The following is a 21278-nucleotide window of genomic DNA, read 5'->3' on the forward strand; positions in this document are numbered from 1 at the left end:
TCAGGCAATACACCCTCCAAACCCCTCACCAGCCTTGTTGCTTTCCTCTGGACTCGCTCCAGGACCTCAACACCTTTCTTATACTGTGGCACAAAGGACTGAACACAGTACTCAAGTCGTAGTTAGTGGCTTGTCTTCATCAGGTACAGCAGTTCCTTGAGGTGAAGTCTCCTGTGTAAACATGCCAGCACTCTCCACTGGAGAATAAGCTGAGCTTCTGGGGACTTTTTCCTTCCATCTGAAAATAACAGAAGCAAACTCCAGGCCTTTTTTTTTTTTCATTATCAAAAGGCCCAACAATAACTTTTTTTGCTAAAGTCTTCTGAACTTTCCCATACCCCCGTGTTATTGCCTCTACTAAATCAAAGATGTGGAGTAGGTGGTTGAAGGAAAGTACTTTGCAGTCCATCTAAAGCCTGGTTTGGTTTTGAGGGGAGAAGCTGGGGGGAGGGAGTGGGCAACTGAAGCATTCCAAGGTGAAAGTTGCTGGCAATGAATCACAGAATCACAGAATGTCAGGGGCTGGAAGGGACCTCAAAAGCTCATCCAGTCCAACCCCCCCTGCCAGAGCAGGATCACCTAGAGCAGATCACACAGGAACTCATCCAGGCAGCTCTTGAGTATGTCCAGAGCGGGAGATCCACAACTCCCCTGGGCAGCCTCTTCCACTGTTCTGTCACTACCTCACTGAAAAAACTCTTTGTGTTTCCATGGAACTTCTCTGCCTCAACTTCCACACACTGCCCCTTGTCCTTGGGCATCACCGAGAAGACCCTGGACACCCCTCCCTGTATCCTCCCCAAGCATCAATCGTTGGGCTGCTTTGCCACGGTCCCAGCGCATCCAGACCTTGGGCAGCACCCCACTGCCCGTGTCTGCCCCAGGGCTGCATGGCTCCTCACCGCCTTGTGTTTTCTTCCTCCCCTCTCCGCTGCAGGGTGTGAACGGCATGTCTGTGGATGAGAAGACTGACTCCCCCATGTATGTGTATGAGTCAACGGTGCACTGTACCAATATTCTCCTCTGCTTAAATGACCAGCGGAAGCAGGACATTCTCTGTGACGTGACGCTCATCGTGGAGGGGAAGGAGTTCCGCGCCCACCGGGCTGTGCTGGCTGCCTGCAGCGAGTACTTCTTGCAGGCCTTGGTAGGGCAGACGGAAAATGACTTGGTGGTCAGCCTGCCGGAAGAGGTACAGTATGGGCAGTGTGCCACAGCAGGTCTGGTTTAGACCCAAAGCCTAACAGAACAACGTTATGTATAGGATGCCTCTGCCTCTGCCCCCTTGGAAAGAAAAGAATTAGGTAGAGAAGATGGACAGGGGTAAAACACACAAAGGAAACGATCTAGCACCGGGTTTGGAAGTTAAAAGTAACTTTAACAATAGATAAAGGGTATTTAAGGTAAGGGAGTTGACAAAGGTGTAAGGGAAGGGAAACAGATACAAAAGTATATGCAAAGCCAGGTGGGTGACAGTGGATGGAGGTAGTTGGTCCATCAGGAGGTTGGCTGGCCACGTGGCAAAGCGGGAGCAGCTGCAGCAAGGGAGTTGCTCCTCAGGCAAGGCAGAGCAGAGAGGGAAACAGGAAGTTCTTCTGCTTTTGTAGTGTGGCTAACAGAAAGTGGGAGTGGGCTAACCTTAGCACCTGGGACCAGGTTCTAGATCACCCCCCAGCAGGAGCCAAGGGGCCCTGGAGTCAGGTTCTAGACCACCTCCCAGTCCCATAGAGGCTCAGCCTGTAGCAACAGTGTGTAAATGGAAGCTACTTCCATCCCGCCTGGGGAGGAGGACTTCCACAGGCCATTAAGGTGGACAAGGGCACTGTGGCATGGGTGTTTGTACCTACCCTGTCACCGCTCTGGAGATGGCTTTTGAGTTTGGGTGGGTTGTGAATTGCTGAAGGATGGATGTGTTCACACCAACCTTCCTCACCAGCAGTAATTCCCAATAGGTAGGGTGTAGAGAATAAATCTTATGAGGAGCGACTGAGAGAGCTGGGGATGGTTAGTTTGAAGAAGAGGAGGCTGAGGGGAGACCTCATTGCTGTCAGCAACTACCTGAATGACATCCTGGCTTATATTAAAAATGCTGTGGCCAGCAGGAGTAGGAAGGTGATTGTCCCCTTGGACTCTCCTCTGGTGAGGCCACACCTTGAGTACTGGGTTCAGTTTTGGGCACTGCAATACAAGAGAGGTGTGGAGGTGCTGGAGCCAGTGCAGAGGAGGGCAAGGAAGCTGGGGAAGGGCCTGGAGAATAAATCTGATGAGGAGCGACTGAGGGAGCTGGGGATGGGTAGTGTGAGACAGAGGAGGCTGAGGGCAGAGCTCATGGCTGTCTGCAGCTACCTGAAAGGAGGTTGTGGAGAGGCTGCTGCTGGTCTCTTCTCACAGGTAATTGGAGACAGAACAAGGGGGGTTGGCCTCAAGCTGCCACTGGATTTAGACTAGATATCAGGAAAAACTCTTTCCCACCAAGAGTGGTCACACATTGGAATGAGCTGCCCAGGGAGGTGGTGGAGTCGTCAAGCCTGGCTGTGTTTAAAGGTCGTTTGGATGTGAGGCTTAGGGCTATGGTTTAAGGTGAATTTTGTAGAGCAGGGTTATAGGTAGGACCTGGTGATCCTGAGGGGCTTTGCCAACCTGGATGTTTCTGGGATCAAGCTCTGGGATGTGCCTTTGTCGCTGCTGCTGAGGGTGGTACCTAGACACTTCATGAGGGTAGCTTTGTTCAGGGAGCTATCAGGGCTCTGGTATCCTTCTGCCCTTCCAGACAGGAAATTTGAAAGGACTGATGTGGCTACCAGGCAGCAGGTTATTGTTGAGCAATCATTTGAGCTGTCCTGTTAGTGGGAGTCTCATTGGCATCCACTCCTATCTGGCAGCTCCTATTCTTGTCCTCCTCTTTTCTCCTCTCCTGCACCTTATTCAGCCTTGCTTCCTCTCCCCTCCCCTCCCGTTGAGACTGAGATTTAACTGCTTCAGTCCATGTGTTTTGCACTGAGCAAACCGTGAACACAGCCTGTAGAAAAAGAGCAAGGGTTTTTTTTTCCTCATGCAACATGGCTCCCCCAGCAGGAAGGCAAGGCACGTAGGAAATACATACCTCACTGGAAAGTTTACTTTGTGTTACCACAAAATCTGCCTGGCTGGCTTCCACCCCCGCCGTCACTTCCTCCCCGCTGCCAGCCGCGACAGCGCAGCCACCCCAGTGCACGCCCGTGGCTTCGCTGAGCCTGCCGGCCAGGGCTGCCTGCCTGCTGCCAGCCGGGGCTGGTGGCACAGGAGCAGTGGCGACGTAGCCAGGACGCTGGGTGGCAGTTGCTCAGTCTGCAGATGGGGTTGTTTAGTCTGCAGAAGAGGAGGCTCAGGGCTGACCTCGCTGCTGTCTGCAACTACCTGAAGGGAGGCTGTAGCCAGGTGGGGTTGGGCTCTGCTGCCAGGAAACCATCAAAAGAACAAGGGGGGACAGTCTCAAGTTGTGCCAGGGGAGGTCTAGGCTGGATGTTAGGAGGAAGTTGTTGGCAGAGAAAGTGATTGGCATTGGAATGGGCTGCCCAGGGAGGTGGTGGAGTCACCGTGCCTGCAGGTGTTGAAGCAAAGCCTGGATGAGGCACTTAGTGCCATGGTCTAGTTGACTGGCTAGGGCTGGGTGCTAGGTTGGACTGGATGATCTTGGAGGTCTCTTCCAGCCTGGTTGGTTCTATGATTCTGTGATTCTGTGAATAGAGAGGGTTTCTCACCATCACTGAACAACTGTGAAGGAGCACAGTGTGGTTTTCAGTTGCGACCATTTTTCCCCCTTCTGATTTAGCTCTCTTCAGACTGTGCAAGTTTTCTCATGGTGTTGTCATGGCACAAGTTGGAGAGCATTAGAAAAAGTTGGTCACTTGTGTGACTTCATGAGTCTTGGCACTGAATCTTACTCATGAGGAACTTTCAAGGCAGACATTTGACACAGGAGCTCAGAGAGAACGCAGACGATGCGCTGGGGGGATGTGCACTGTGATTCTGCAGTGTCCTCTCATAATTTCCAGTGGAAAAACCATAAGTCTGAGTCAGTGTCACAATACCTTTCACTGCAGAGAAACGCCAGACAAGTGACAAAACATGCCCAGGGGAGCATTCGTATGAAGAGGCAGGAGAGTATCAGTGCCTTTCTGCAAAGCCTCAGTGTAGGGGTTTGGGTGTTACCTGCCCCCCCCCACTTAAGAAAATCACCCAGACTAGACTCAGCAGCTGCAGATTAAAGAGTGAAGCTTTATGTTTACAGCTTAGCACAATACACAAGTAGACATTTACAATAGATACAGCTATAGACAGAAACAGACAAGTTCAAAAGGTAATACAGAAACACAGCAGCCCTCCCACAAACCAGAGTCCCCCAGGAGGGGCTCCCAACCACCCTTCCACCTCCTTTCCACCCCTCTACCTTATCCCAGACTTTGCCTTACGTTCAAGGTGAGTTTGGAGAATCAGCCAGGGAGGGTTAGGAAGCAGATGGATTAGTCACACAGATAGCAGGTTAGAGAGAGAAGGGAGGCAGCCAAAGCCAGAGAGCAACTCTGTTATCTATGTTTGTGTTCCCGTTTTTATCTATCTCAGCAAGCCTATGAGTGAAGCAGACATCCCCATTGTTTCCTTTTCACAGCCTAGCATCTAATTCCTCTCACTGAAATATCCCAGCTAGCTTCAAACTAGCACACTTGGTGAGACCTCCATGTATGATTTAGGTCCTGTTAGATGAAGAAAAATAGTTGCAGTTCAAATAAGCATTCACAGGAGTGACTGAAATGTTCATGAAGAAGCAGCCTGGCCCAAAGGAGGAGAAAACAAGGCAGTGGCAGGTTCATGCTGCTAGCGTGACAGCTGTGACATGCTGCTGCTCTGTGTAGGCTGAGGAGATAAAGTGGCTGAGAGGAGGAGTTGCTCTTTAATACTGACAGACAATGTTGACACAGGCACTGATTGATTCCAACTCACTTTTAGTAGAAGTAGATTGGAAATGAGCATGTTTCTGATCAGAGCCGTTGTGAGGTGCTGAGCCACAGGCCAGTGGGAGGCACAAGGTGGTGGAGGGATCATGATGTGTCTGTGCTTGATGACCCAGTTCTCTCTGTTTGTGTGACACTGAAGATCTGAAAAACAGAGGTTTGCCATTCTATGTGTTTTATGGGAGATGCTGTGTTTGAAAAAAGTCCTCTTGTCCATCCAGAGATGGTTTCTATTTAAGTGAATCCCCTTTTGGCTAAATCAGGTACTGCTGTTTTACATTTTAGAATATAGGACAGAGTCACAGAAGGTGAGGGTCTGGAAGGGATCTTGAAAGCTCATCCAGTCCAACCCTCCTGCCAGAGCAGGATCACCTAGAGCAGATCACACAGGAACACATCCAGGCAGCTCTGGAATATCTCCAGAGAGGGAGACTCCACAACCCCCCATGGCAGCCTCTTCCACTGTCCTGTCGCTCTCACAGGGAAAATATTTTCCTTCTATTTCCATGGAACTTGCTATGCCTCAAATTCCACCCATTGCTCCATGTCCTGCCACTGGGCATCACCCAGCAGAGTCTGGCTCCAGCCTCTTGCCACTCACCCTGCACATCTGTATAAGCATCCATGAGGTCCCCCCTCAGGCTCCTCCTCTGCCAGCAGCACAGCCCCAACTCTCTCAGTCTCTCCTCATAGCAAAGCACCTCCAGCCCTCTGAGCATCCTCGTGGCCCTTCTCTGGACACATTCCAGCACATCCAGATCTTTCCTGCAATAGAACTGCTGCACAACTGGATGCAGTGCTCCAGGTGAGGTCTCACCAGAGTGAAGTACAGGGGCAGAATCACCTCTCTCACCCTGCAGGCCACACTTCTTATGCTGCAGCCCAGGCTCTGGTTGGCTTTCTTGGCTGCAAGTGCACACTGCTGGCTCATGTCTCATCCAGCAGCACCCCAAAGTCCTTTTCTTCAGGGCTGCTCTCAAAGCCATTCCCTGCCCAGCCTATATCAGTGCTTGGGGTTGCCCTGACCCAGGTGCAGGACCTTGCAGTTGGTCTCATTGAGCCTCGTGAGGTTGAACTGGGCACACCTCTGCAGCCTGTCCAGGTCCCTCTGGATGGATCCCTTCCCTCCAGTGTGTCAGCAGCACCACACAGCTTTTTCTCTAGATTTGCAGGTTTTGCTAAACAACTCAAGCCTCTCCTGCTTTCCATTCTGCAGTTGTTCACTTTTCCTTTAGCAGCTGCTGGTAAATGCAACCCAAAATGAGTGTTTTCCAAGAACCCAGTTTAAGGCTATAAAGTTAGTCATTCACTGCATACCCCTAACTGTTGTTTTGTTTTATTTAATCATGAAAACTGGTCTTCCTTCCTTTAACAAGGCACTTAATTAAGCTTTTAATTCATGATAAGAAGTTAAATGGCACTTATGAGGCTTTTTTAATGGTTTCCACTTCCCATCCAGATTACAAAAAAAAGGTGAGAGAAAGAGAGAGAGAGAGAGGGAGAGGCAGGGCTGTCAGCCAGGGGTATTGTAGGTCATGCCAATATTAGCTGGCAGCAGGCCATTATCCAATTAACATTGCTTCATCTCTGCAAGTAATAGCTCTCGAGTAGATGATTGAGTCATTCATGCTGTAGTGGTACTCTACTTGAGAAGGAGCCAGTGCTTCATCAAACAGGGGCTTTACTCATTGCTATTACCTGCCTGGCTTTGCTAGAGCTCAGTCTATGTGGGCAAGCTGAGAGCTGGGCAATGGACAGAGTTGCAGACACCTTGTTCACTTGGTTTTCTGCAAGCTAGGGTCACAGTGGAGTGATGAAAAGACAGAAACAACAACAGCAAATAAAACTCCTCAGTTGCAGTAGATTTGTACCACCTAGAAATGAGATTCCCAACCTTGCTTGAGGTTATTTGTGATTGTGAGGTGTTGCATTTGTAAACAGAAACCTTCACCTTGTCATTTCAGTCATGGGAAGTACCAAATGCCTTTCTGTGATGAAGTTAAGCTGAGGTCTTTTGATGTAATAAACAAGGTTTCTCTAGCATTGGTTTAGTACTGCACCTGGGGAGGCTTAGATTGGATATTAGCAAGTGGAGGAGACAGACTCTGCTCAGTTGTACCCTGGGATAGCACAAGAGGCAGTGGATGAAAACTACAGCACAGGAAGTTCCACCTCAACATGAGCAAGAACTCCTTAACTGTAAGGCTCCCAGAGCCCTGGCACAGGCTGCCCAGAGAGGCTGTGGAGTCTCCTTCTCTGGAGCCTTTCCAGCCCTGTCTGGATGTGTTCCTGTGCAACCTGAGCTAGATTCTATGGTCCTGCTCTGGCAGGGGGGTTGGGCTCGTTGATCTCTGGGGGTTCCTTCCAACCCCTAACATCCTGTGAGCCTGTGAATTCCTGATGGAAAGGGAGATTAGGCACTAGAATGGACTGCCCAGGGAGGTGGTGGAGTCACCATCCCTGGAGGTACGTAAGGAAAGCTTGGATATGGCACTTGTTGGCAAGGCTTAGCTGATGTGGTGGTGTTAGGTCATAGGCTGGACTTGGCGATCTCGGAGATCTTTTCCAGCCTTGGTGATTCTGTGATCCTGTAATGCTACTCTTTCTGTTAAAATAACCAGCTTGCTTCTCAATTAGGTTGTGTATTTCACCTCTAACACCTGATTTCTTGACTATCTTTCAAAGAGTGGTTCCTGGTGACTGTTTTTTTCTGGTGCAGTGAGCTATCTACTGGAAAGGTTGCCATACAAAAGGATTAAATGGGCTTAGAATCACAGAATCAACCAGGTTGGAAGAGACCTCCAAGATCATCCAGTCCAACCTAGCACCCAGCCCTGTCCATTTAACTAGACCATGGCACTAAGCTTCTCATCCAGGCTTTTCTTCAACACCTTCAGGGATGGTGACTTCACCACCTCCCTGGGCAGCCCATTCCAATGCCAATCACTCTTTCAGTGAAGAACTTCTTCCTAACGTCCAGCCTAAACTTACCCTGGCACAGCTTGAGACTGTGTCCTCTTGTTCTGTCACTGGGTGCCTGGGAGAAGACACCAACCCCCACCTGGCTGCAACCTCCTTTCAGGTAGTTGTAGAGAGCAATAAGGTCTCCCCTGAGCCTCCTCTCTGTACAGCTCTTTGCTGTTAAGGGAATGACTTTCAAAGTATGTGTTAGCACACACCAGGAGCTGAATTTCTTTGTGTTCTTACTGCTTTGCTTCTCCCTGATGGCTGCTGCAAAGCCTGCCATTTCCTCACACGAGGTCTGGCCCTGTGAAGGTTGTCATCTGCTTCTTCAGTTGACATGGGTTAACTCCCTCACCCGGTTAATCTTTGCAAGGAGAAAGGGAGGCGAGGGCCTCAGTTCGGATTCAAGGCTGGCAAAAGCTAAGTCTGCTGGAAAGCAAAGGCATGCAGCAAGCATCCCGGGTGGGAGCGAGCCAGGCAGCTAACATTAGTATGGCTCATAGCTGACAGGGAGGAGAAATACTGGCAGCTGCTAACCATCCATGCCAACCCCACAGCCTGAGGGGAAAATGCTGGGAATTAGCCAATGGAAGATGATTGCAGTGAGGGGAAAATCAAAGGCAGGATGCAGGAGGTCAACTGTTACATACCCTGCTTGCTAAAGGCAGTGACTATTCCTTTTTATCTCTCTGGAAACCACTGTATTCTCTGACTTTGTCTCTTTCTGTGTTTGTACAAATATAATGTCTTCAAGGAACTCAGGCACTGATCTGGGAGTGCTTGGGTGCAGGAGCATGGGGTGGAAGAGGTGATAAATGTGGGAAAGAGGAGCAAGAGGGCAAAAAGATACCTGCTTGGAAATTTGGGTCTTACTACACAATAGCAAATGCCAGAAGGCCCTTTTTGTTTGGCACCCCAGAGGTGTATGAGGAATGGCTAAGGTTAATTCTTAGAGGAGAAGAGGCATAAATGTGCTTTTCTCTTCACCTGACTGTATTGGCCATGGATGTGGCTTTGCAGATTGTAGTAGTGGCCACTGCTGTTTCTGCTTTGACCTGAAACCCTTCCTGAAAGCCACCACCTCCTTCATCCACGAGGGGTGGCTTTTACTAGTGACAAGAGGTTGTATCCATCAGGATTCTGATAAAGTCAGGCTTCAAACTCATTTATGCTTCAGCCTCACCTCATCAGTGCAACTTCAGTGAGTTCATGTGGATGGAAGTTGGGTCTTTGACTTCCTAAATTCCTCATAGGGAATGTGTTCTTTTGTATGCTGATTCACAGTGCTGACATTGACCACACAGAAGGATGACTGCAGGCTCGAAGTCTGTAGTGAGAGTAAAAGTGGGCTTCTGGATACTGTTTGAGGTCACACATGACACCATACTAAGTCAGGAGGAACCATGGATGTTGTTTAATGTGCGTTGATTACTGCTTGAGAGCAGCTCTGGAGAAAAGGACTTTGGGGTGCTGGTGGATGAGAAGCTCAACATGAGCCAGCAGTGTGCACTTGCAGCCAAGAAAGCCAACCAGAGCCTGGGCTGCAGCAAGAGAAGTGTGGCCAGCAGGGTGAGGGAGGTGATTCTGCCCCTGTACTCCACTCTGGTGAGACCTCACCTGGAGCACTGCATCCAGTTGTGCAGCAGTTCTATTGCAGGAAAGATCTGGATGTGCTGGAATGTGTCCAGAGAAGGGCCATGAGGATGCTCAAAGGGCTGGAGGTGCTTTGCTGTGAGGACAGACCGAGAGAGTTGGAGCTGTTCAGTCTGGAGAGGAGAAGGCTCCCAGGTGACCTTCTTGTGGCCTTCTAGAATCATAGAATCATAGAATCAACCAGGTTGGAAGAGACCTCCAAGCTCATCCAGTCCAGCCTTATCCAATCAATTAAACCATGGCACTAAGTGCCTCATCCAGTTGTTTTTTGCACACCTCCAGGGATGGTGACTCCACCACCTCCCTGAGCAGCCCATTCCAATGCCAATCACTCTCTCTGCCAAGAACTTGGATTTTGTTTGTAGCAGGTAAGCGATGAAACAGAAATGAGACCAGCAAGATGCGATAGGAAATTCCATCCGTGTCTCACTGCAAGGGCTTCAAACACTACCTGATTTTTCATGCCTCAAGTATGATGTAGAAACTAGCCACACACTTCTGATTCCACGTGGTGCAGCTATCATTGCATTCTGATGAGGTCTGTCTTGCTATGGATGATGCTTCTCCCATCTTTCCGAGCGGAGAAAAGCAGAATACATCTCCACTGCGTTGTGGGGACAGCCTTAAAAAGAGGCAAAACAAAAGCCCTGCATGCTAAGGAGATAAAATCTTGCAGTAACTCCTTTCCCTCCCTTCGACAGTAGCTGTACTGTTTCATTTATTTACTCCAGTCAGCATATAAAACCGTAGCGTTGAAGGGGCCGTGGAGATGAATGCGGAGGATGAAATTCACTACGGCGATAAGTGGACTCAATTTCATTGCCTTTGTTCAGCTCCTGCCTGCTGCTAATGCTAAATTGGCCTGATTGACTGTGATTGCACAGGCTATTGAAAAGGCAGTTTGCAGTGTGGAAACTTTCTCGCTGGAACGTGGCAAACACAATGTGAAATGTGAAATGTGAAAGATTTCCCCAGGAGCAAGTCCGAGAGGTAGGCTGTGCTAAAGGCATGAGGCTGCGCAACAGCAGAAGGATGTTGTTAATTTGGTGGGGGGGGTGGGGAGGGATTTTGCTGTGTTCAAATGTGTGTGTGGGCAGGAATGAAAACAAAGTGGCTAAGCCATGACTGCATCTCAACGGTGTGAGCACTCTGGCCCTGCAGACTGGAGGAGCTCCTCCTCTTCTCCCTGTCCATCCACCTTTGATTCTCTTAGAATCATAGAATCTTACAATCAGGCAGGGTTGGAAGGGACCACAAGGATCATCTAGTTCCAACTCCCCTGCCGTGGGCAGGGACACCCTACCCTAGAGCAGCCTGGCCTTAAACACCTCTAGGGATGGGGCCTCAGCCACCTCCCTGGCAACCCATTCCAGGCTCTCACCACTCTCATGCTCAACAACTTCCTCCTCACCTCCAGGCTGGCTCTCTCCACCTCCAGCTTTGCTCCATTCTCCTCAGTCCTGTCAGTCCCTCATAGCCTAAAAAGTCCCTCCCCAGCTTTTTTGCAGCCCCCTTCAGATACTGGAGGTCCACAAAAAGGTCACTTGGGAGCCTCCTCTTCTGCAGCCTGCACAGCCCCAACTCTTTCAGTCTGTGCTCACAGCAGAGCTGCTGCAGCCTCTGAGCATCCTCGTGGCCCTTTTCTGGACACACTCCAGCATCTCCACATCCTTCTTGTAATGGGGACTCCAGAACTGGATGCAGTCTTATGTCTGCTTTTTCTCCCTCTGAAAAAACCTTTGACTTTAGTGACAGCAAACTAAGCATCTGCTCTTCTAAGTTCAGAAATACAGGCTGAGCGTTTTCCATTTGAATAAAGAGTCAGATAAGGCCCAGATAAGGCACCCTTCAGCTTCACCACATCAGAGACCACAACCTGCAAGGTACTTTCTGATCCCAGCACCAAGCTTTGTTTCATTAGTGTTCTCAAGACCCAAAGGCTTTATCTCCGTGCAAGGACTGCCCGGTGGATAATGTCAGGCTGACTGCTTTTCTTCTCAGCTACCAGTGAAATTGAGCATGTTATGGGCTGGGATGTGGCATGTATGCAAATAATGCATTGCAGCAGTCAACAAACATGAAGCCTGGAAAGTCTGGTTCAATTTGAAAGTGAAATACAGCTTTTAGGTGAACAGAAGGCGACGGAGTCGTACTGGGATTTGGGAATGAGATGCTCTTTGTGAGCTTCGTGGGCAGGCTGTGGGGATTTTAGAGGAACAAGTAGACACATATTCTGTTACATGCTTGATGCAGGCTGTGAAGAGAGACGTGGCTAGTTTAGTCCAGGACTTTTGTGCGACACCAAATTGTCACTGATGATGCAAACCTTGGAGGGGAGTGGCTGACACCCGCTCAGGCTGCGCTGCCATCCGACAGGATCTGGGCAGGCTGCAGAGCTGGGTGAAGGCAAACCACATGAAGTTCAGTGAGATCAAGTGCAGGGTCCTGCATCAGGGGAGGAAGAACAACAGGCACCAGTACAGGTTGGGGCTGCCCTGCTGGAAAGCAGCTCTATAAAGACCTTGGAGTGCTGGTGGGTAGCAAGTCCTGCATGGGCCAGCAGTGTGCCCTTGTGGGCAAGAGAGCCAATGGCATCCTGGGCTGCATCAGGAGAAGTGTGGCCAGCAGGGCTAGGGAGGTTCTTCTCTCCCTCTACTCTGCCCTAGGAATACTGTGTCCAGTTTTTAATTTCCCAATTCATGAGAGACAGGGACCTGCTGCAGAGAGCCCAGCAGAGAGCCATGAGGATGACTGGGGGACTTAAACACCTCCCCTGTGGAGAGAGCCTGAGAGCCCTGAGGCTGTTTAGTCTGGAGCAGAGAAGACTGAAAGGAAACCTGATCAATGTCTATAAATATCTGAGGGGTGGGTGTCAAGTGGAGGGGGCCAAGCTCTTTTTGGTGGCACACAGCAATAAGACAAGGAGCAATGGAAACCAACTGGAACAGAGAAGGGTTCACCTCCAGGTGAGGAGAAACCTCTTTAGAGTGAGGGTGAGAGCCCTGGAGAAGGCTGCCCAGAGAGGTTGTGGAGTCTCCTTCTCTGGAGAGACTTTCAAACCCACCTGGATGCATTCCTGTGCAGACTACCCTGGGTGATTCTGCTCTGGCAGGGGGCTTGGGTTGATGATCTCTGGAGGTCCCTTCCAATCTCTAGCATTCTGTGATTCTGTCATCTGGGCCACTTTAATGGGAGACTGCCAGTAACAAGCACCCCCAAGTTTCAGTGCAGTCTGACACTGCTAAACAATGTGTCCTTGGGCACTTTATCTACTTTAATTAATTAAATAAATAGGAACAGCTGCACGTGGTCAAATTACAGATCTGCCTCGCTCAGGCTAGGTTTGTTTTAGAAGTGAGATTTAATTTCTCTGAGAGAGTTGGGAGGGGGGCTTGTGTGCTTATCTTAAAGACTTAAATGGAAAGTATCAGGCATACCTGTAGGAAGCCACTTTTCATTTACTTGAGAAAGATACCCTGAGAGCCCCTGGCAGTTGTTTTTTAAGCCAGATTAAAATCAACTGTAAAATTTGGCATGTGGAATCATAGAATCAGTCAGGATTGGAAAGGACTACAAGGATCAGCCAGTTCCAACCCCCCTGCCATGCCCAGGGACACCCTACCCTAGAGCAGGCTGCACACAGCCTCAGCCAGCCTGGCCTTAAACACCTCCAGCCATGGGGCCTCAACCACCTCCCTGGGCAACCCATTCCAGCCTCTCACCACTCTCATGCTCAACAACTTCCTCCTCAAGCCCAGACTGAACTTACCCACCTCCAGCTTTGCTCCATTCCCCCCAGCCCTGCCACTCCCTGATAGCCTAAAATGTCCCTCCCCAGCGTTTTTGTAGCCCCCTTCAGATCCTGTAAGGCCACAAGAAGGTCACCTGGGAGCCTCCTCTTCTCCAGACTGAGCAGCCCCAACTCTTTCAGTCTGTGCTCACAGCAGAGCTGCTGCAGTCCTCTGAGCATCCTCCTGGCCCTTCCCTGGACGCACTCCAGCACCTCATGAGGTTGACTTGTGCCCACCTCTCCAGCCTGCCCAGGTCCCTCTGGATGGATCCCTGCCCTCCAGCAGGTCTGCTGCACCACACAGCTTGGTGTCATCAGCAGACTTGCTGCAGGTGCACTCAATGCCTCTGTCCATGTCACTGACAGAGATGTTGAACAAGACTGGTGCCAGGACTGGTCCCTGAGGGACTCTGTGTTTTGCAACAGACTGCTCAGTGGTGTGTGTGGCAGGACGTTGTAAGGCAAATGGCCTTGGAGAGGTACAAGCTTGGGACACCCCTTCAAGAAGTTCGGTGCTCAGTGCAGATGTAATTGAGTGGAATTTAAGTTGCTAAGGTAACACAGATCAAATTTGCTAATCAACCTTTCTGCCCTTCACACAATGTGACCTGGTGAGAGGGCAAATGACATCAAAATGTGCAGTTAAGTGTAACTGTCTGCCTCTTGCACACAGAGTTAGTTGGAATATTTATTTCTTTGTTTTGTTTTACTTTTTTCTGCCTTTTGGATCTGATTTGGTTTGGTTTGGGGTTTGGTTTTGGTTTTGTTTTTTTGCTTCTTTCTTTCATTTTGCTTTAAGTTTGCACAATGCATCTTTTGGTTCACTTAAGAGTCAGTGATGGAGGCTTTAGAAGACTTTGTGGAGAAGATTCATTTGTGATTGAATTGGTACTAGAGATTTCTTTGCATGACCTAGGGACTGCTGCAAGCTGGAAGCCTGCAGTTAAAATAGCCAGAGCTGGAGTGAGAAGAGCAGAGAATGGTAGTGCTAATGCTTTCAGTACAACCAGTGCATAAACAAGGTGTCACCAAGCAGCTGGAATTGAGAGGTATCAGCTCTGAAGTTAAATAATGGTAACATAAACCCCATAGCAGTAGATCTTTGAAGCCTCTTGTGAACAAAGAAAGCACTGTCATCACCTCTCTGTGAGTGCTGGGGCAGAGGCTGGTGCAGAGGATGGGTGTTGCAGCACTGCTCTGAGCGCCGGGTCAGTGATGATTAAGTCACCTTGTGTGAACCACTCAGATGTGTTTACCTCTCTGGAAACGCTGTGCTTCGTGTTACCTTACATGGAGGTGAACAGACTGACCCACAGCTAGCACAGCTGCAGCTGTATCCAAACCCAGAGCTTATCGCGCCTCAGCCACAGTTTCAGTCTCATTGTCTTCCCTCTGTGTCTTCTAAGCATGCAGGAGTCACTGAGGGGATTTTCTAGCCAGCTTCAGCATTTCTCAAGATGGAGTTAGATGGAGCTGCTCACTGCCTTATCTGGCACTGTGGTCCTGGTCATCCAGTGTGCTCTGTGTCCTCTAAGCTGTTCTTCCTCCATCAGCTCTGATAACAGCTGCTGAGAAAGCCATATCCAAGAGGAAGATAGGCTTGGAAGCATGGAGCAGATCATAAAGAGTCTCTGAATTGCTACAGTCTTCCAGTCCTTCATCAGTAGACTTGAGGATGTTTAGTTAGGAGGTTTTGCTTAAATGCCAGAGCTGATGCAGACTCAAGTTCAAAAAGAAATTATTGATTTTTAATGATACTTAGAACAAGACATGATGATGATGATGATGATGATGATGATGATGATGATGATGATCACAGAATCACAGAATTTCTTCAGTTGGAAAAGACCTTCAAGCTCATTGAGTCCAATCATTAGTTTCACACTGACAAGTCCTTGACTGAACCAAATCCCTCAGTATAACATCTAATCAATCTATTATCATCTGTGATGATGATAATAATAACAATAATGATAGCCCTGGGGGGTGTTTGGTCTGGAGAAGAGAAGACTGAGAGGGCATCTGATCAATAATAATAGTAGTAGTAGTAGTTGTTGTTATTATTGTTGATATTACTTTTGAGCATCTCGTCTATCCCAAACAATGGTCCCTAGCAAGACCTGAGCTCTACCAGAGAGCATTAATGCATCTTTGACTGGTGGGAGTTGTGGGTGTTCAGGACCTCAAAAATAGGGCCTCTTTGTTTTGGTGTTGAAGCAGCTGTATTTAGTTGAGTATAAAGTGCTGCTGGTCCACATCATTGCCTGCAGCAGCTGCTCAGCATTTCAGACCAACACTTGAGAGAAATGGAAGTATATGGAGATACTGTAAGGACTACAGAGTGATTTGGGAGGTTATGATCCAGAGAGGATTCGGTGGCAGCAGTATGTTCTCAGTGCTTCTTTCTGCTTCCACTGTACCAGGTGTACTTCCCATCACAAACCAGGGCTGAGGTGGGCTTATGGAGGTGGTGAAGTAGAAAAGAGACTACCCAAGTAGAAAAGAGACTACCCACGTCTGTGCAAGACTATCAGCAGTGTTAATCATTTAAAGAGGTGTGAACATCCAGAGTACTGCACATCAAACCCTTGGTGTAGTGCTCCACTTGAAATTTACTTGCTTTGAATCGTGATGGCTGAATTCCCTCATCTGTGCCTACAGCTCTTACTTTATGCTCCCAGAATGGATGGGAATGCAGCCTGTGGTAGTGTTTCAAGGTGAGAAAAGTAGATTTAAAGAACAAAAGTATCCATACAGACTTCACCAGTGCAGTTCTTAGACAAAAAAAACCGCTTTTGATGAAGTGTTCTGGGACTTTGGTCAAACTGCTGGCTAGAAGGCTGAGGCTGCATTTTTGGCTGCACAAAACTTTTGTTTGTGAGAAATGTGTTGGGTTTTTGCTTACCTTAGAAATTTAAACCTGTGGTCCTCTGCTACCAAGGGCCTGCAGCTACTAAGGAACACATCTTGACTCTGACAGCAAGGTGTGTTTCCACCTCTGACCACACAGCACTAGGACAACGTGCCCAGCCACCTCACTGCCCAGATGCACAGGCAGCCTTCAGAGAGAATTTCCATGTCAGGGGATTCAGGGGCAAGTAAAACCAGAATAAGCTCAAGTTATTTCCTGTTTCTTTCAAAGCACAGGATTGAAGCCAGTAACCTTTCAAGACAGGAAAAAGCTGGGGAAAGACAAATTCTGACAACTTCCCCTCTGCTTTCCACAGAGGAGTAGTGATCATTTCAGCTTCCAGAAGGGGAAGCTGGGCTTGAAGTGGATGAGTCTCCAGCCATTCCATCTGCCTGTTGCATTGAACTGATTTTTAACCTTATTTTCATCTGGCTGCAGTTTTCCATGATCCTGTGGATGACTTTGTGCATATGGTGTTTTTGTCTGGACATAAAGCCAAGTCAGGCAGTTTCTTTCTGTTCTTTAAACTTGTTAGCCTTCAAGAGACTGGACACATTAAACCAGAGCTGTGTTTTAAATGTCTGGATTAGATTGTCAGAAGACAGATAGCTGTCTTTTGTAAAAGCTTTCTGTTCTTGTCATTGGTTTATATAAGCAGTAGCCATTGAGGACAGATAGTACCTATAGCATGGTCAAAGGGAGTGAAGAATGAAGAGGTGTTCATGGCGTACATAGGCACTGGGGCATTCTGCAAAGAAACTTGTTCACATTTATGAAGCAGAAGTGTTGCCTTCAGTAGTGGCAAAACCTGTGAAATCAGTAGCTCCTTTTCTCTTGAAATCACAGATTGCTTTAGACTGGAAGGGACCTCAAAGATCATCCAGTTTCAACCCCCCGCCATAGGCAGGGACATCTCCCACTAGAACAGGTCACTGAAGGCTTCATCCAGCCTAGCCCTGAACACCTCCAGGGAGGGAGCTGCCACAGCATCCCTGGACAACCTGTTCAACCCTCACTGTAAAGAACTCCTTCCTAACATTTAGTTTAAATCTCCCCTCTGCCAGTTTAAATCCATTCCTCTTTGTCCTGCCATTGCAAGCCCTCCTTTAAGATACTGGAACTGCTTTAAGATACTGGAAGGCCACTCTAAGGTCTCCTCACAGCCTTCTCTTCTCCAGGCTGTAGAGCCCAAATTCTCTCAGCCTGTCCTCATAGCAGAGCTGTTCCAGCCCTCTGAGCATCTTCACAGGATCACAGGATGTCAGAGATTGGAAGGGACTCAAAGAGATCATCAAGTCCAACCCCTCTGCCAGAGCCTCCTCTGGATTCACTCCAACACTTCAGTGTATCTTGCAGTTGGAGGACCGAGAGCACTCAGTAACAGCTACCTCAGGCTTGGTTTAGTTTTGCTTCCATTTCAGAGATGAGCATTAACTCTTGTTTGTGGATTTTATTTCACTGTTATGCATGTACTTACCAATTGGAAACCCCAGTTTAGAAGACAGGTACATTGTTGAAGACAAGCACTGGATCCTATTCTGGTCTCTTGCCTTCAACTGATGGTGCACAGTTGAGGTGACCCTAGTGGGAGCTGCTCTCAAGACTGCTGTGCTGAGCCTCCTCCAGGCAGCTCCGTAGAGCAAAACAATGCTGCACACCATAAGCTGCTCTTCACAGCAAGCTCAGAGGGTTTCAAGTCAGTCCCAGCCTTGAGGGCCTAGACTCTTTGCATCATTTGCTCTTGCACTCTCAGTTTAGTTGTCAGACTCAGTTTGTCTGTGTTGCTTGGCGAGGTTACAGTTCAGTTCTGAAACTGGTTTGCTGAGAAGGAATTGCATAACAAAAGGGGTGTGAGAAATCATGGGAATTTCTTGTCACTGTGCTGTCTACCTCTTGGCTGAGTGGTAAGGTGATAGTAAAAACCCCTCTAAATGTTCTCTTCCAGGAATGGATGTTTTACTCTAGGCTTTTCACAAACTGCTGCCATTGCAGGTGAGGTGAGAAGAAAGGGTCAGGAGTCAGGGGTGCTCCTGAGAGATACCAAAAGTGTGCTTGCTCTTGTGAAGAGTGGAAGAAATCAACGTTGTTGTAACTATGTGACCAAATTCTTTCCCTCCTCAAAATTTCTTACAGCTGAGGTTTTCATGAGGCCCTTCTGTGAGCAGTTGTGCCTGTGCTATCATTTCTCCCTTTTTAGCTTGTTATTTATTTAAGGGAAGGGAGAAAGTTATTCCATTTGCTGCTTGCAACCCCTGTCTGTCCATCGGATGGATGTACATTTACAAGAACTGATGGGTGCCTGTTCCTAATTTCCCCCTTAGAACAAAGTTTGCACCACCGTTGCCTTTAGGAGGCTTTTAAAGCAGCTTGGCTTTGCGCGGGCACACCGTTTCTTGGTACTGTGCCAAGCACCCTCTTGAGATTCTAGTAGGGATCGAAGGAACAGAAGGAGGCTTTGAGGTTTGGAGATAAACTCTGTTCACATGGCTAAAAGTCTATGTAAGACCTCCGCAGCTGTCTGCTGGAGAGCTAAACTCTGTGTTGTGTGCTCCCCGTGCCCGTCTCTGCCGGGGTAAAACAGCTTCTGCTCTGCTGCCTCTCAACGCAGGGTCCCCCAGCACCAAATAGAGGAAGGTCTTGAGCTCTACATGCTCGGCATGACAGCAGCCACCCCTCTGGGCAGGCTGGCATTCCCTCACCCTCTTTGTGCATGTAGTGCTGGCAGATAAATGCTCCTGCTCAATCCTATCCTCTGCGTATCATTCTATTCTGGGGAAGGTGAGAGCAGTGCTGGAAATGACACAGCTCCAAAAGCTATCAGCTTTACCCCCTGGCGTTAGTCCTTGCCTTAGGTTTGAGTGGCAACCACCATCCAAGGGGGAGCTGGCACTCTTTTGTAAGACGGAGAGGGATGCTGCTACATGTTGTGGCTGCCCCTCCCGTGGAAGTGTTTGGTCCTTTCACACAAGGCTGCCGAGCTCCCTGCGCCTCTGTTCCGCCGCGGCTTTTGCGAGGTCCTTCAGAAGCCTTCGCAGCGAGTGAAATAACCTTGACAAGATCCTGCACCACTCCGTGCCCTGCCCAGCATTCCTCCAGTTCTTGCCGTTCCCTGCCCCTTACGGCACGGCTCTGGCTTGTGGCAGCAGGCACATTCTGTGTTCCCCCGGCGAATCGTGCCTTACATTCAGCTGCAAGGGCTTTGGCTGCGGTGCATTTACACGAGGGGCGGTGTGTGTGTGTGTTTGTTTTGTGTGATTATCTGCTGGTCTGTGGCTTGGTTTTATTTCCTCTTTCAACTTCCCCCCCCCCCCTCTCTTCTACCTGAAACCTAAAACGAATTCTAACGTAGTAACAGGCTTAGACAGAGGCACCACTTGTCTGTGCCGGTTCCCCAGCGGCTCGAAACCGCTGGCTGCAATACTGCAAACAGATTCAGACCCGGGCTTAGCCAGCGTTTTCCCCCAGCTCTCCGTGCGTTTGCTTTCCAGGCTTTGTTTTACTTACCCGCTACTGGAGACTGTGGAGTCACAGCCTATGCCTCATTGTCATGCACGGAGGGAAATATTCCCCTACTTATTTGCATTCATTAGCTGTTGGTAGTTCCTCTGTTGAGGTCCCTAGCCTTGTTTTTACAGTGCTTTGGCAGTGTTTCTGCACTTGGTGTGTGAATTTTTATGATCTGTTGCATGTTATTCATGCAATTTCCTGCCCTGTAATGGTATCAGTTTTCCAGACACAGAGGAATACAAACGAAAGCCCAGGAGCCTGCATTAGCATAAAATGTCCCAGTTCTGTCAGTTTGATTAATTTGTCTCTTTGTCTCCTCGCTATATGATAAGTGCTATTAATGGTTGCAACACTTCATATGTCAAAGTCTTTCTTCCTAATGACTTGAAAATGTGGTTTATTTCCTCCTTTTTTTGGTATTATTTTTCTCATTTAGCATTCCACTCCAGCCTAGATTTATGCCACGCTCTTTCATTATCTTACTGGTTGCAGCACTGGAGTGATTGCATATGGTGTAGGGTACGAGCAAAGATGCGATCCCAGGGGCAGCAGCTGCTGATGCAAGCTGAAAACAGATCCAGCGTACGCTCAGCACTTTCCCCAGAGGTCTTTTCTTTATTAGGGAGTCTGGGTACAGGGCAGCTCGGCCTCTCATTTAGCAAGATGACTTTTTGCCTTTCAAGAGCAGTGCAATGACTTTGCTCTATTTACTGACTGCTGTGTAATAATTTTTTTCCCTCGCTGCCTCCTATCGAAGCAGTGACTCCACCTAACAATAAACTGTAACATCATCCTGCTCTGTAATGAAGTCAAGCAACGACAGGCTCCATGTGGAGTAATGGAACTTGACAGATCTGAAGTTGAAATTAAATAATCCTATTTGTGCACGGTACACTGATTTAAAATGAACTTGGGTTCTTCTTCGGCGAATCCTTTGCCGTTCTCTCTGCTTTGCCTTCTGTAGGGCCTTTTTGGGAAGCAAAAGCCTCTTGGAGAGGGTGTGATTGTCTTTGCAAATGTGCGTGCAGCTCTACGTTGGTTTATTTCCCCTAGCCTAAGAAGTTCTCATATAGCAGTTCACAGAACTCTTTAATTGAAGGGGAGAAATTAATGCAGATGACTTATTCAGGGCAAGCCATGTCTAACCTTCTGTGGTGACCAGAAGAGGTCGACTGCTGAGAATGAGGAGAGGGAGGATGCTGGAGAGAATACAGCAAGGAAGGCTGTGGCTCGGCTCTGGCCCCCCTCCCCCGGGAGCAGGGGTTCACCCTAGCAGCCATTTGTGTGGAGGGAGTAGGTTGTCTCCTCTAAACTGTCCTTTCTTCAGAGCTGGCAGAGGAGGACGTTCAAAGACGGCGTTTCCTCCTGCCTCTGCACCCTGCTTTTCGTCCTCAGACACCGCTGTGCCGAGAGAGCCCCGGGCTGTGCAAATCAAAAGGTGATCTTGCTGTGCCTGGCCGCC

At 48.7% G+C, this 21278-nt stretch overlaps 1 protein-coding gene across 4 annotated transcripts in view; it reads left to right on the plus strand.

Annotated features, from left to right (window-relative positions):
- Positions 1-21278, plus strand: part of BACH2 (BTB domain and CNC homolog 2) — a 224216-nt gene that overhangs the window by 165876 nt on the left and 37062 nt on the right. For all 4 annotated transcript variants that reach the window (XM_064169249.1, XM_064169250.1, XM_064169251.1 and 1 more), the window contains one exon: positions 938-1192. In XM_064169249.1, the coding sequence (XP_064025319.1) occupies positions 950-1192 (243 nt within the window). In that variant the 5' untranslated portion in view covers positions 938-949. The remainder of the gene's footprint in view (positions 1-937; positions 1193-21278) is intronic.

Source organism: Pogoniulus pusillus, chromosome 31 (assembly GCF_015220805.1).
Source record: "Pogoniulus pusillus isolate bPogPus1 chromosome 31, bPogPus1.pri, whole genome shotgun sequence".
Lineage (NCBI taxonomy): Eukaryota > Metazoa > Chordata > Aves > Piciformes > Lybiidae > Pogoniulus > Pogoniulus pusillus.